Here is a 13,189-nt window from a genome sequence, read left to right on the forward strand (position 1 = left end):
AGTCACAACCTCCCTAAACAAAGGACCTCCTATTCCTGCAAACAACTGCAAGACACTAAGTTAGTGAATCAGCTGTACCTGTGTTTCCTGCACCGTAGGCAGCTGAGGTGGCTCTTCTAAAAGTGTTCGTTCCAGCAAGAGTTTGGAATAGGTTTCCTGTAACCGTTTGGTTGCTGAAGGCTCAGGAGGAGGCACATTCTTCACTTTAGTAACAGCCTCCTTCTGCTTTCTGTAGAGCTCTTGGAGCCTTTTGTTCTTCTGTTCTGTTGCCTCCTTTTGTGCTTTCTTCTCTTCATTCTGCTTCTTCTTCCTCTCCTCCTGCTGCCTGATGATATACTGACGAACCTCATCACTGTCATAGTGGCGTTTCTTAGAGATCACCTGAGGCTCCTCACTGGCCGCTACCTTGTCGGGTTTCCTTTTGGTTGGACTGTGGCTCCTCATATTTTGAGCAGGCAAAACAGATTTTTGATTCTGCTTTTCCACATCTGCCTCTTGCTTTGTACTCATGGAATCCAGCTGCAGGTCATCAAGAATTCCACGTATCTCCACAGGCAGGAAATCCTTGTTTACAGAAGCATGATCTTCTTGGTTATCACCTGGAAGAGCAGCTTCCCGTTTTCTCAGATTGGTCTCGGACCGTACTTTACTTCTCGATCTTTCGGAACTTCTTGAAGAGCTTTTACGGGTAACCTCCAATCTGGAATCAGAACCTGTCCTTCCAATGCAGCCTGCTAAAGAATGAGATGTCAAATATGTCAGGTAACAATCAAATTTGGGAAACAGCTGCAAAAAGAAGGATGAGGGAAGAGGGCAGATCTCACTGTAAACAGGTCTTTGTTTCATTCAGTGCCACAGTCTGAATGCGGCAGCCTTTGCTCAGACTGAGCCCACACCCTTTCTACTCTTACTAGCCTCACCACCTCACAGGCATGAAAAGTACAGCAGTTCCCAGCATGCCTTATTTATCCTGTCTGAGATTCTGGATAAATTCTGAAAAAGGCTGGTGGAGGAATCAGTGAATATCTATGATGCACACAGATGACATTATACTGTATCTGGAAGAACCACAATTCCTGTTAAACTGGGATGCTCAATCACAGCTTATGGATTATGTACAGCACCTTGGAAAATTCATCTGGCCTGTGGATCACTGCTAGCCATTCCTTTCCCCACTGGCTTCAAGAGGCAAAGACAGATTGCAGGTGCTCCATTTTTCTGGTTGCAGCCTATATCTCATCTTTTCCAGATACCCGAAGCACCCCTGCAGCCACGCGTCATGTCCCATGTGAAGAGACCATGACACTAAAAAAAGCCCATAACGCACACAGGAACTGAGGTTATGCACTCCAGCCACGATTGTGAGCAAAATTTCTTCCCCACCTCCCTCAAATCCCAGGTTAAAAATAGGATTAATTTTGATAACTTTTAATTTTGATACGAGTGGTTTTTGATTTAAAAATAGGAGTAATTTTGATAAGAAACTTCTATCTTAGAACATTCTAGCTCAGAAGTCTGCTCTAGTCTGCAGACTTGCAGTGTTATATAATAAAGTAAAATGAAGTAAGTCCAGTGATAAAAGAACAATTTACCAGACTTGGCAGCTCTCTCTCGGCCTGTTCTGTCACTGGATACAGCTCTTCTGTCCTGTTCTATTCTGGGAGCTGGACCCAGGATCTTTTTTGCCAGCTTTTGTCCCTCCCGCCAGGAAGATGCACTTATCACATAGTTTCCACCTGCAAAATAAAGAATAAATAAAAGTCAAGGTCTAGAGGATTTGCCATGGTATCAGACAGAAGTATTCGTTGCAGCCATTCATCATTTCTGTATCATTTAATTCTGCATTAGTGGTACAGCCAAAGAGTCAGAACACTGATGTCCCAGTGCAACATCCAAAACACACTGCAGCACCCTGAAGCCCTACAAAAACTGATTTAAAAAAGAATGGGTTCTGGAGGTCTAAAATATACAAACAAGCCTTGCTAGGGACAGGGGGAATACTTCCAGAGCTGCTCACCACCACTCAAATATGGAAAATAAGAAATAAAAACATAAAAGCAACTAAATTGTTGTAATAAGAGGAATGAAAATAAAGGTGAGATATATGAACCCCTTAACTTTCCTACCAAAACAATATTAGCTAATACTCTAGAAAAAAAACCCCTGAACTACTTTAAAGGCTTTTACAGATTATTAATTGGTGACACACATGTCTTGTGAGAAGGGGAAAAAACATCGAGCAGCAGATGTTTTACACCAAGGCTCACTCACTGTCCCTTAGCTGGGACTTCTGTTCCACCACTGAAATAGTAAAGAATAAACCCTATTAGCTGATACTGAATTCAAGGACAGAATACCTTGCAGGTGACAGAACCCCAATCAAAATGTTCTAGGATTATTTTATCATTCTACAGATAATTAAATTATAAGAACTGGTTATGGTGGCATCTTTACCTACTATTGGGTAGATTAAATAATAGATTAAATGATAGCTTTATTCAATTTACCTTTCAACACACTAACTTCCAATAATACTAATACTTATTTTTTTTTTAATAATGACTTTAAAGTGCTCTGGAGAAAAACACAGTATAAAAAAGAAAATTTAATTAGGTAATTCAGATAATTAATGATCTCTAAATTAATCAGATCTTTCAGGGGTATTTAATTGCTAGAGAAGTACCTAACTGGAATGTATAATTTGCAATTGATTTTTATCAATTCCCTCTCAGGCTCTACCTCCAAGTACTCAGCCTAAAGAAACTCAGCCACTCCAGCATGAGATCACCACAGCCAAACAAAAAAGGCACTGTACTGGGCCCAACAGCACTTTGAAGACAGGATACCAACAATGTCAAGTGAAATCCAGCACAGCAGAATAGTTGCTTTGGCAATCCAAGGCCTCTGTTTCCAACCCTCTTGTTATTTTAACCTAGAAGTTTGCAGCCCACTACTCAACCCTTTGCGAGCAGAACTCCTTGCCTGCATTGTAAATTATCCAAGTATTTTATAAAAGAGCTGTCACTTGAAACATGTCACTACGAGCCTCTTTGAAACAGAGGCATCAGCCAAAGGGGTTCTCCTGCAGAACTCACTGTTCTCAATTAGTCCTGTGTGTGTTTAAAGAGCCAGTGTAAAGTGTCATCTTCCATCTCAAGTCAGCTGTTTAACTAAAACACGCCAATGGGGCAGAACACGAGCCACAGCTATTAATAGCCTTGGCCATGGTAAGCAGTTTCTTACTGCAATGACTGGAGGAGGATGGACCAGCGTGGGTATGACACTTAGAGCTGGTTCTTGCCTTCCAGGGATTTCAGGCCATCATTTTCCACACATTTAATCCATTATAACAGGGATATGTATGGATGTAATGGAGGGGCTGGAGCTTACAGCTGTTGACTCCCTTGAAGGCAGAGAGGACTTCCTTACAAGGGAAAGCACAGCAGTGGGCACCAATCTCTCTGTGGCAACCAGGGACAGGACCTGAGGGAATGGCCTGAAGTTGTGTCAGGGGAGGGTTAGGTTGGGTATTAGGAAAAGACTCTTCATTAGGAGGGTGTTTGGGCACTGAGCAGGCTTCCCAGGGAACTGGTCACAGTCCCAAGACTCATGGAGCTCAAGAAGCATTTGGACAACGCTCTCAAGCACAGGGCAGGACTGTTGGGGTTCTGTGCACCGAGCTCCTCCCTCACTTGGAACTGTCATAAATATATAAGACAGCTGAGTGTGATTCCTTAAGTGGGGACTGATCAGCACAGGAGGGAGCAAATCCATGCTTAGCACTTGAAGTATTAGTATTCCTTACCACAAAATATTCACAAGCAGGATTTACAGCACACAGAAGCACATATTCACGCTCTAAAAATACTTGGAAATAATTTTTAAAGCTGCTTTTTTTTCTTTAAAATATTTAGAGATTATAGGTCACTGTACATAAGGAAAAATATAAAACCTTAAGAGGGGTTCAAAAGGTGCCTAAACTTGCATATATTTAAAGAAAATAAACTGTTTTCTGTGTGATTGCAGCCATAGCTACTCACTATGTATGACAACTAAAACCAAATACGAAGCATATCTGGAAGGTTTCCTAATTCTTTTGCTGCCAATATCAAAGATTCACACTACTGGAAAACTAAGAAGCACTGACACAATTCCACATGTGTTTCATTTTATTTTCTTCTACAAGGCACTGCTCTAGAGTAACATGCTTGCATCATTTTCTCTAAATTATTAAATTATATTTAATATTCAGTGGAGTTGTCAGACAATAGTGGGGGGAAAAGTTATCAGTTGCAAAAAGAAATAAATATCTCTTTAAAAATACCAAGATTTGGAAGACTAGTCAGGGCATGTGCGTTTACATTCCTTCACCAACTGAAAAAGCAAGGAGTGGGTTAAGCCAGAACTGAAGGTGCAGAATAGCAACAACTCAAAACGTGGAACAACTACCAGAGAAGAACCAGGAACATCCTGTTCTCTGCTTCCCCACTGAGAAAACACCCAAGAGAACAGCTTTGACTGCAGCCCCTCCTCACCTGATCGAAGAGCAACTGAGCAAGTCCCACTGGCACTGATTTTAATATCATGCCTCAGCATTGCTGATTGAGCCATGGGGAAGGCTCTAACAAGCTTCATCACAAGCCAGGCTCCAGAGCAGAGCTCCTGCCTCTTTTTGTCTACATGACCCTGACAGATACCTAAGGATAACTCTCCCCACAAGAAACTCACATTCCGCAGCAGTTTCTTCAAGGTGCACACAGCAAGTGGAAAGGCAAAAAAATTAAAACAAACCACAAAAAAGTGCACACAGCCACGAACCAACACCAAAACCATACACAGCTCCCAAAGCAGCAGTGCACAAACTCACTGTAACAGCACTACTGCACATCTAAGAAGGCTTTTAAAGCAATATACTTTAATCGTTCTTTCTTGAGACAAAACTCATCTCTGAAGGACACGTAACAATCCTCCCTCTACAGCAGAAATAATCACCTTGTTTGGACTCTGCACTTGACAATCGTGCCAGTTTCTGCACTTTCTGCGCTGGTCTGGTTGCTTTCCTCTCTCTGTTTCTCTCACTAGATTTTCCTTTCACCGCTGAATCCTCTAAAAACAAACAAAAGCTGTTAAGTGATATCCCACAGGGGAGAACACAGAATAACAAGCTTGCTTTAACATTTGAAAAACTGGCACTCCGAGAAACACAATAGAATTCACAGACTTCCCCAGATTATATACCCAGATCAATGACTTCCAGTCCAGCACTTTAAAATCCTCACAGCACAAGAATTTTGAATTGAGATGTTTACCTACACACTGGAAAGCAGCGAAGCCACAGTAAGACCATAACAGATCTTTACAAAGTTAATTTTCATTTCTAAAAGAAATGTTAGCAGTTTAACATAAACAACTGCTGGTTCTCTTCTGCTACAGATACTACATTTCACTGCTCTAATGTTCCACAAGGACGTGTAGCTCCTGAACACAAGGCTGCTGCTTCCACACTAAAGCCTGACAACACAGTCAGCACACCAGGAACTCTGTGGCCACTGCTACCACTGTTTTCTGGTTCCTCTTCTCTAAAGAATGTGATCAGACAACATAAAACAACCAAGATGCAACCCCCTCTATGGACACATCTGAAGCTTTATGTAGATGCCAATGCAAACATTTACAGCCCCTAATTTCATGTGAAACCACTCTCTGATGGATGTCCACAGGAAGCATTAGAGGTAGAAGAGAATGTTATATTTCAAAGATGTAGGAATGGAATTTTAGGAGCCTTTCTCACCCTTAATACTCTTTCCTTACAAATTTCCTAGCTGCCTTTAAGGCTAACAAGAGCAGGTAAGATAATCAATGCACTGAGTACCAGAGGCCTCAGTGACTGCATTTGCAGAAAGTTAACTTCCTCCTCACCTCTTTTAGCAACAAACAGCCCTTTCCTGACTCCAGGAAAGTACAGGCTGCTTCCCACCCTGCTCTATTACAGCAATTTTGCTCTGGTATGGCAAATCCTGAACATCTTTGAGACAAAATTACTGCAAGCTTGGGGTCCATACAATATACTTTAGCATTAACTGCTGTACAAAGATGAAGATATCCTGTATGGTCTACACTTAAACATAAAAATCTTTTCGTTGTAAAGAACAGTGCTGCTGTAGATATCAGCGATATGACAGATTATTTCAGTACTAGAGAGCAAAGAACAGCTCTGATACAACTGACTGCACACACCCAAAACACCACATGCTGTAAATTTAATACAGAAGTAACACATGGATAGATAATCTGACAACCTAAAAATACATTTACAGTACATATTATGTGCAGCACCAATGTTTGTTTACTAGCAATCAGCTATTCAGCATAATCTTTTCAGCTCAGAAGGGAGACACATTCCACAACAGCTGTTCTACACATGGCATCAGGACAGGAATGTGGATCAACACACACACATAGCTCCTTCTTTTTGTAGGCACTGGACACACGATCCAAATGCCTTTTAATTGGATCTCTTCAACAAAGCTTTTTTTAAAAAAAATTGAATTTCTATAAACAGATTGTTATGCTTGCCAAAACTTTTAAAAGAAAGAAAGAAAGAAAGAAAGAAAGAAAGAAAGAAAGAAAGAAAGAAAGAAAGAAAGAAAGAAAGAAAGAAAGAAAGAAAGAAAGAAAGAAAGAAAGAAAGAAAGAAAGAAAGAAAGAAAGAAAGAAAGAAAGAAAGAAAGAAAGAAAGAAAGAAAGAAAGAAAGAAAGAAAGAAAGAAAGAAAGAGTAGTTTAAAACTCTGTGGAAATTTGGCATTAATTTCACAGACTGACCTGAACAGTGCCTTTGCAAAATAATTTTACTGAAAAGGAGCATCTCTTCTCTCTTCTTTCTGAACTATTTTTTTATGAGTGATTCCATAAAAACTCCTCAGTAACTTATTGAGTTGTACAAGGAAAAAAGACAAATTGGTTTATGACTACACAGAAACCTACAGATTTAAATTTCAATGCATTCTCCTTCAGTCTTAAATGTTTTGAGCTAAGAGGAAAGGTATTCTTAATAAGTAAGCTCTTATGCTGCAAAACTAGAGTTTCTCTGGGGATTTTATTTTCCATTCCCTTTCATTTTATTCGCCTGGTCACTTCCCCCTCCTCCAACTCAGTCAGACAATTCAAGCTCACAGCACTCCACTGTAACCAGCCTAGCAAATTAAAACAGCACACGTGGGCATCCTACTCCAGCTCATCCAGAGAAAAGAGCTGCCAATGGTACTGCAGTCTTCCAGAGTGAAAGATGAATAAAGATTGTGTCCTGGAGCAGTACATTTGAAAACAGAAACCAAAAGTGGGTTTTGTCCTTCTAACCAGGAATTCGTACTCATGCATACAAACATGTATAAAAAAGCCACAAAATTAAACAAAAGTTGTTCTAATGGAGACTTTTCTATTTTCCTGGTTCAAAGAAATGCCATTACTTGATTCTTTTCAGTATTGGTTTTCTATTAAAAGTATTTGAATGAGAGAATGGGGAGAAGGGCTTATAATGTTTTAGTGTTCCGTAAGTTATTCCTCCTGCAGAGAGACGTACAATATATTTAACACTCACTGCTTCAATTTTTTGTTCCCTTGACTTTGTAGACTTGTACAAAATATATTTCTCTGCCTCTTGGAGAAGGTTATGCAGCTTAATCAATTCCACTTGAGGCTCACCTTTTAACTGGAGTGCAATATCCCTGTAAAGCTCCCGACTAATACGGAACTCGTCTGCATGCCAGATCTTTCCATCTGGAGCACGAATCCTTGTTTCAACAGGATTGAAACCTGCAAGTAAAGATTGAATGGTTTAAAATAACTCCATAAAATGTAAACACAGCTTTGTCAGGGTGGAAGGGATGGGAAACTGCTAAGCAAAAAAAGGAACTACATGCATTTCTAATGCTTAATGAGAAGAAAGCAATATAGCAGTCTGCCACTTGCTCACAGCTGAAAAACAGTAGACTGGGGGAGGAAAAGATTATTAACAATGTGATAGGCTTTTTCAATCAATACAATGCTCCTGAGCTCTGAGACCATAGAAAAAATTATTGCAATCAATCCAAACACCAATACAGCGAGATTCTTTTTATAGTAATTCGAACAAGAGACAGGAAAAATTTCAAAGGAATTCGCGCTTCTGTAAATTAGCAAGAATTTCTTTGTACTTGTGATCTGTGATCAACCCCCCGTGTTCCTCACGCCCATATTGCCCAAACAGAGTTATGAGCCAGGTCTGTGCTTTGAAAGGTTTCTCAGCCAATTGAGCTCTGCTCCCCCACCCCGTAGAGCCAGCGGGGAAGGGATCTGCACCTCCGTACCTCTGTATGACGGAGCAGCAGGCACAGCTGTCACCTTCCTGACCTTGGGAGTCACCGTGTTCTCCACGTTAGTGACCACGACAGGTTGCTCAGCATATCCCGAGTGCTTTCCTCTGCCACCGAGCTCCTCAGAATGCTCCCACTGCTTTCGGATCCTCTCCTTCAGCTTCTCCAACTTGGCATCGTGCTGCCGCTGTTTTAGGATTTCCAGCCTATGAGCACTGCAAATACTCGCGGCAGAAGGGGAAGACACTTTCAGTTCACTGTCCTGGGACGTGTTACTCTGAGAAGCTCTAGTGCTACTCTCATCTCCCCTGGAGCCACTGGTTCTCTCTTCTTCCAGTCCTGGAGGTGCTGCCAGCCTAAGAAATGCCTCGTTACTGTGCAAGGCATCGATTGTTGGTCGGTCATTGAGGTACCTCACGACGGTCTCGTCTGCAGCGGAAGGGAAGGGGCTGTCAAAGCCTCTGCTGCGCCGATCCCGCTCGTCCCGCTCGTGTGCCAGACAGGTGGGGAGTTCACTCTTCCCTTCTGCTTCACTCAGCTCCAAACCAGACAGCAGTTGCTTGGCCTCAAGCTGGCTAGAACTGTGATAAGACAGAGAACTATATATATCCCTGATGTAACAGAAGGGGAAAAAAAATTCACCGTCAGAAACACAAACGCAGGACCTTCAAACTCAGCCATCAGCACATTCATCAACTAAATGAATGACCTCCTCTACCTTGGCTCTACTTTAAAAGCAAGTTCTTTTAAAGCCTGACCACCACAGTTAACAGTGCAAGTCTGACGAAACAAACTTCTGTTCAAAATTTTGTTTGTTGCACTCTGTCTAAAAGGAACTATACATAATGTTGAAGACTGGAAAATCAGCAAGCAGTAATGTCACCCTTCAATTGAAAAGAGAAAAGCCTTAAATAACAAGCATAGAACTTAAGCATAATTAGTAGATGAGCCACTCAATTAACGAAATTGATCCGAATCAGTCTCACATGCAACAAGGTGGACCACCTCACAGTGACTGAAGCGGTGGAAAAAGAGACCAAAACTTAGATGTCAGGATAATAATCACATTCTATGGCCTGTTCTGTGCTCTGTGGCACTTTTGTTCCATGAGAAGCTGTTCTTGTGTAAGTTTCTCACACTCACAAAAATGGAACTACTAGTACTACTACTAGCTGTAGTACTACTAGTACTACTCTTGCTCCACACTCCTGGTAACACATTTGGGAACATATGCTGAAGAACTAATGAAACAAAGCTGGAAAAGCACAAGGAAATAGTCTTTTTGGTTCTTGTTACTGAAACTAAACGCCTCTCAAACCAATCAGGTCACTAATGCCACAGCCATACCACTTGAGGACCTGTCCCCATTTCAAAACAGTTGACTTTAAACTCATATTCACTGAATAAAAAATGAATTAGTAATATTTACTAAAAAGTCCAACACCACATGTGGGTGGGTGATGGGAGGAAGCAAACCGATTTTTGAGGGGTAGTCAAAACCACCACTAATTAGCTTAAATCTAATCTTAGCACGTTTTTCTACAGCACTAACCTGTAAGAAGCCAATGGTTCACGAAATTCCACACGACTGCATTTTTTCACATTGCTTTCCAGAGTGGTTGCTCGAAGAGGGCTGCGTGAGGACTTCTCCTTGCTCGATTTATTTTGGCTGGAGGACCGGGAACCTGAAGCAGAAAACAAAGAATCCTCTGTGTATCTACCTCTCCAGAAAGAAAAAGCTCCTGGGGCTGAATAATTGACATAAGTTTTTCTTGGGTTTGAGCAGCTCTCTCTCTTTCAGCAAGCTGATTTCAACAACTAGGGGCAAGGCAGTAAGTGCTTGAATCAATGATCATACTTAAAGAGAGACAATAATGCTTAAAGATTAATTATTAGTAATTAAATCTGTGAAGTTGGCTGTGTTGCCACTAGAGGTCGATCTGTCTGTTCTTCAGTAGAACACAACCAGAATGGTCTTAGAATATAAAATGAGGTCTTATTTCCTACAAGAAAATGCTCTCCTTCAGCCAGGCAACAGAAGCACCAGATTCAGCAAACTTCTTATCAGAGTGGCATAAGCACTGCTCACTCACAGTGTGGGGCAAGTCCTGTCACCCCCTCTAACCAAGTGACTGGGACAGAACACTCTCCTTCCTAAGCTCAGGGAAGGAAACAACAGTTTCTCGTGGGCAATTAGGGTTTCAGGAGTAAAGACCACAGGCAGGAGACAAGCTGGGGGCAGGGGGAAGCCAAGCTTTCCAGAATGCAGTGGCTTTACGCTGCCTTACAAGTCCTCTCCTCAATAATACATACCCTTCCTGCTGCTCTTCCTGCTGGCACTAGCAGAGGGCTTCTTGGCATCCATGACTGAATCAAACACAGCCGTGCTGGTGGGAGCTATTTCCAATTTGTTCTCTATGTGACGGAGCTAGAATTGGAAGATAATGCAAATTAGAACATCGTTTTCTATTTTTAAGCTACATTTTTATTCCCCCCCCCAACATGACAAATTTTTCCTCTTTCAGGATGAATCAAACTGCAAGCAAGAGCAATTTCACAAGGCTGACATTGCAAAACTGTATGGTTTTATGGGCAGAAACTACTGTTAAGTTTTGTTTAATAAGATTATCTGAATTAGGTTTTGTTGCATAGTTTTGTTCCCTTAAGTAGGCTGTTTTGAAAAAAATTAATAATAACATGCTATTCACAGACCTAATGCTTGGCTGGAATAAAATATTAATTCCACTTGGAAAAAATTCCGCAATACTCCTTTATAAATGGAGCATGATAAAAATTCCACATGTAAAACCCCACACTGACGTGCAGCTACTGAGAAAAAAAGGGGACAAGGCTATGGGAAAAAGCTGAATTCTGTGAAAACCCACACTGCTTGGCGTCACTGAAGCCAGGTTTTAGAAACTACTACATCATCTTAAGAACTTAAATTAATTCTCACAGAAATACAGCAACCACAATGTTCAGAATGGAAAATTATTAAATACACTGGTGTTGGCCCAGGTTTTGACTGGCTTGAATAAGCAGGGGAGAGCTGTTTTTCTGAGTTTTCTGAAAAATGTGACATCTTCACTTTGTTAAATAAAAAGGTATTACTACTCTCCAGGCTAAGTTTGCTGTGGCAAAAGCTTCCCCTTGTGTGCAAAAAACTTTTTCCAAGATACAACAATGTTCAGCATTCGCATACTCCAACGGCTTTGTGCTATTTACAACTTGTTGAAGAGATAATCACTGAGTAAAAGAATACTTTGGTTAAAGCTTTTGTACCCACTACCATTGACTTGAAAATGAGCAAAAAAACCCCAAACCAAACAACCCCAAAGGAAAAAAAAAAAAAAAAGTACTTACAGCAGCCTTAGTCTGAGAAAAAGAAGCCCATGCTGCAGTTAGATCTTCCAGGGCAGAAACAAAGAGATTACTTTCTCATTAGTACATGAAAAACAATGAAATAAAATGTTGCCTCAAAACAATTTTTACATGCTTGCTAATCAAGTTTTTTTCACAACACAGTTCCAGCCTGTAAAGACTGTTACCAGTCAAGGCCCATCTTAGCAAAGCTATAAAGTATTTAATGCAACATATTATGAGTTCACTAAGTTAGGTTGAATGCATGATGACACCTGAAATCAAATCCACAACCTATAATAAAGATGTTTAGAAGATAAAATGAAACTGGTTATCTACCCCAACATAAATACTTCATATTTTTCTATTATACTATAGTTTAACTACCTTTTTTCACCCCCTTCCATTTTCTTCTTCAGTAAACTAAGCATGAATACATGGTCACTGAAAGACTGTGCTCAAAACCCAAGCTCCGAACAGCAGAATTATCAACAGTAATCTTTCTGAACTGTACACCCTACGAACAAAACAGAAATAATGTTTGTGAACAAGCAGGAGGTACTAACCCAAGTCTTTTAATCTAAACAGACAGCACCTACTTTATAAGCAATTGAGCTCAGGAGGATGTAGTAGTGCTTTCCTCTATAAATATTTACTTCCTCAATTCCCCTCTTCTTTTGTTTCTAATGGTTCTTAAAATTTAATGGCTTATAAAACACAACACCCGTGTGTCAGAACCATGGAGAGTAATAGTAACAGAGAGTTGAAAGAAATAATCTCTTCCTTATAGTAAAAAACCTGCCAATTTCATTTCAGGCAAGATGTAACAACACAAAGGAAGAGGGTTAGGGAAGCAGCCCAGAAACAACTTTGCTTTGACTTGTAGAGGTGGTGCTTCTCGTCCGCAGAACACTCCAGCTTCAAAAAGCTGGTAATTTTAAAAGAACCTGAACATACCACAGGAAATAATCAGCAATAATGTTCTCTTACAGATAAAATAATTATCTTTCTCTACTTTCAAAATAACTTCTGGAGTCCAGTTTTCTAATACTAGAGATCATATGACTGATCTCGAACCACAGGTTTAGCACATGACTCAGTTGCTCTACAGATGAGACCTTTCTTCCTTTCAGGAAAGATTTTTTTCAGGGAAGTACTGTGATTTTTAAAATTTTCTGCCCCCTCCTTTCCTAAATTAGTATAATCGTAACAGTAAAAAGCTAAACAAGTTCTCTAACTAAGGGAAACAGAAGTGCTGTAAAAGCCATCCCAGTGGAGACGCATTGCTGCTATTCCAGTGTCTTCACCACTCTGGAACTGAGCAACTGCCACAGAGGCTCTTCCTCATTTCCTTCAAGAGCCAACAGCTCCCAATTTCTGTTCCTGCACTGCTCCTCCTCTACAGCACTTAAAAAAAATCTGTCTCCGTGCCATCTTGGCAACCATATCCCAGGCTGGCAACTGCTAATGCAGATCA

General features: G+C 40.7%; 1 protein-coding gene across 6 annotated transcripts in view; it reads right to left on the bottom strand.

The window, feature by feature from the left end:
- Positions 1 to 13,189, bottom strand: part of CEP350 (centrosomal protein 350) — a 69,667-nt gene that overhangs the window by 45,720 nt on the left and 10,758 nt on the right. For 3 of the 6 annotated variants that reach the window (XM_040072557.1, XM_040072560.1, XM_040072554.1), the window contains exons 3-10: positions 11,716 to 11,759; positions 10,666 to 10,780; positions 9,905 to 10,037; positions 8,347 to 8,963; positions 7,703 to 7,813; positions 4,993 to 5,106; positions 1,593 to 1,736; positions 79 to 734 (exon numbers count right to left, since the gene is read on the bottom strand). In XM_040072557.1, coding sequence (XP_039928491.1) covers positions 79 to 734; positions 1,593 to 1,736; positions 4,993 to 5,106; positions 7,703 to 7,813; positions 8,347 to 8,963; positions 9,905 to 10,037; positions 10,666 to 10,780; positions 11,716 to 11,759 — 1,934 coding nt within the window. The remainder of the gene's footprint in view (positions 1 to 78; positions 735 to 1,592; positions 1,737 to 4,992; positions 5,107 to 7,702; positions 7,814 to 8,346; positions 8,964 to 9,904; positions 10,038 to 10,665; positions 10,781 to 11,715; positions 11,760 to 13,189) is intronic. The other 3 variants (XM_040072558.1, XM_040072556.1, XM_040072559.1) reach the window with 3 other exon arrangements.

The sequence above is a fragment of the Hirundo rustica genome, chromosome 9 (assembly GCF_015227805.2).
Source record: "Hirundo rustica isolate bHirRus1 chromosome 9, bHirRus1.pri.v3, whole genome shotgun sequence".
NCBI lineage: Eukaryota > Metazoa > Chordata > Aves > Passeriformes > Hirundinidae > Hirundo > Hirundo rustica.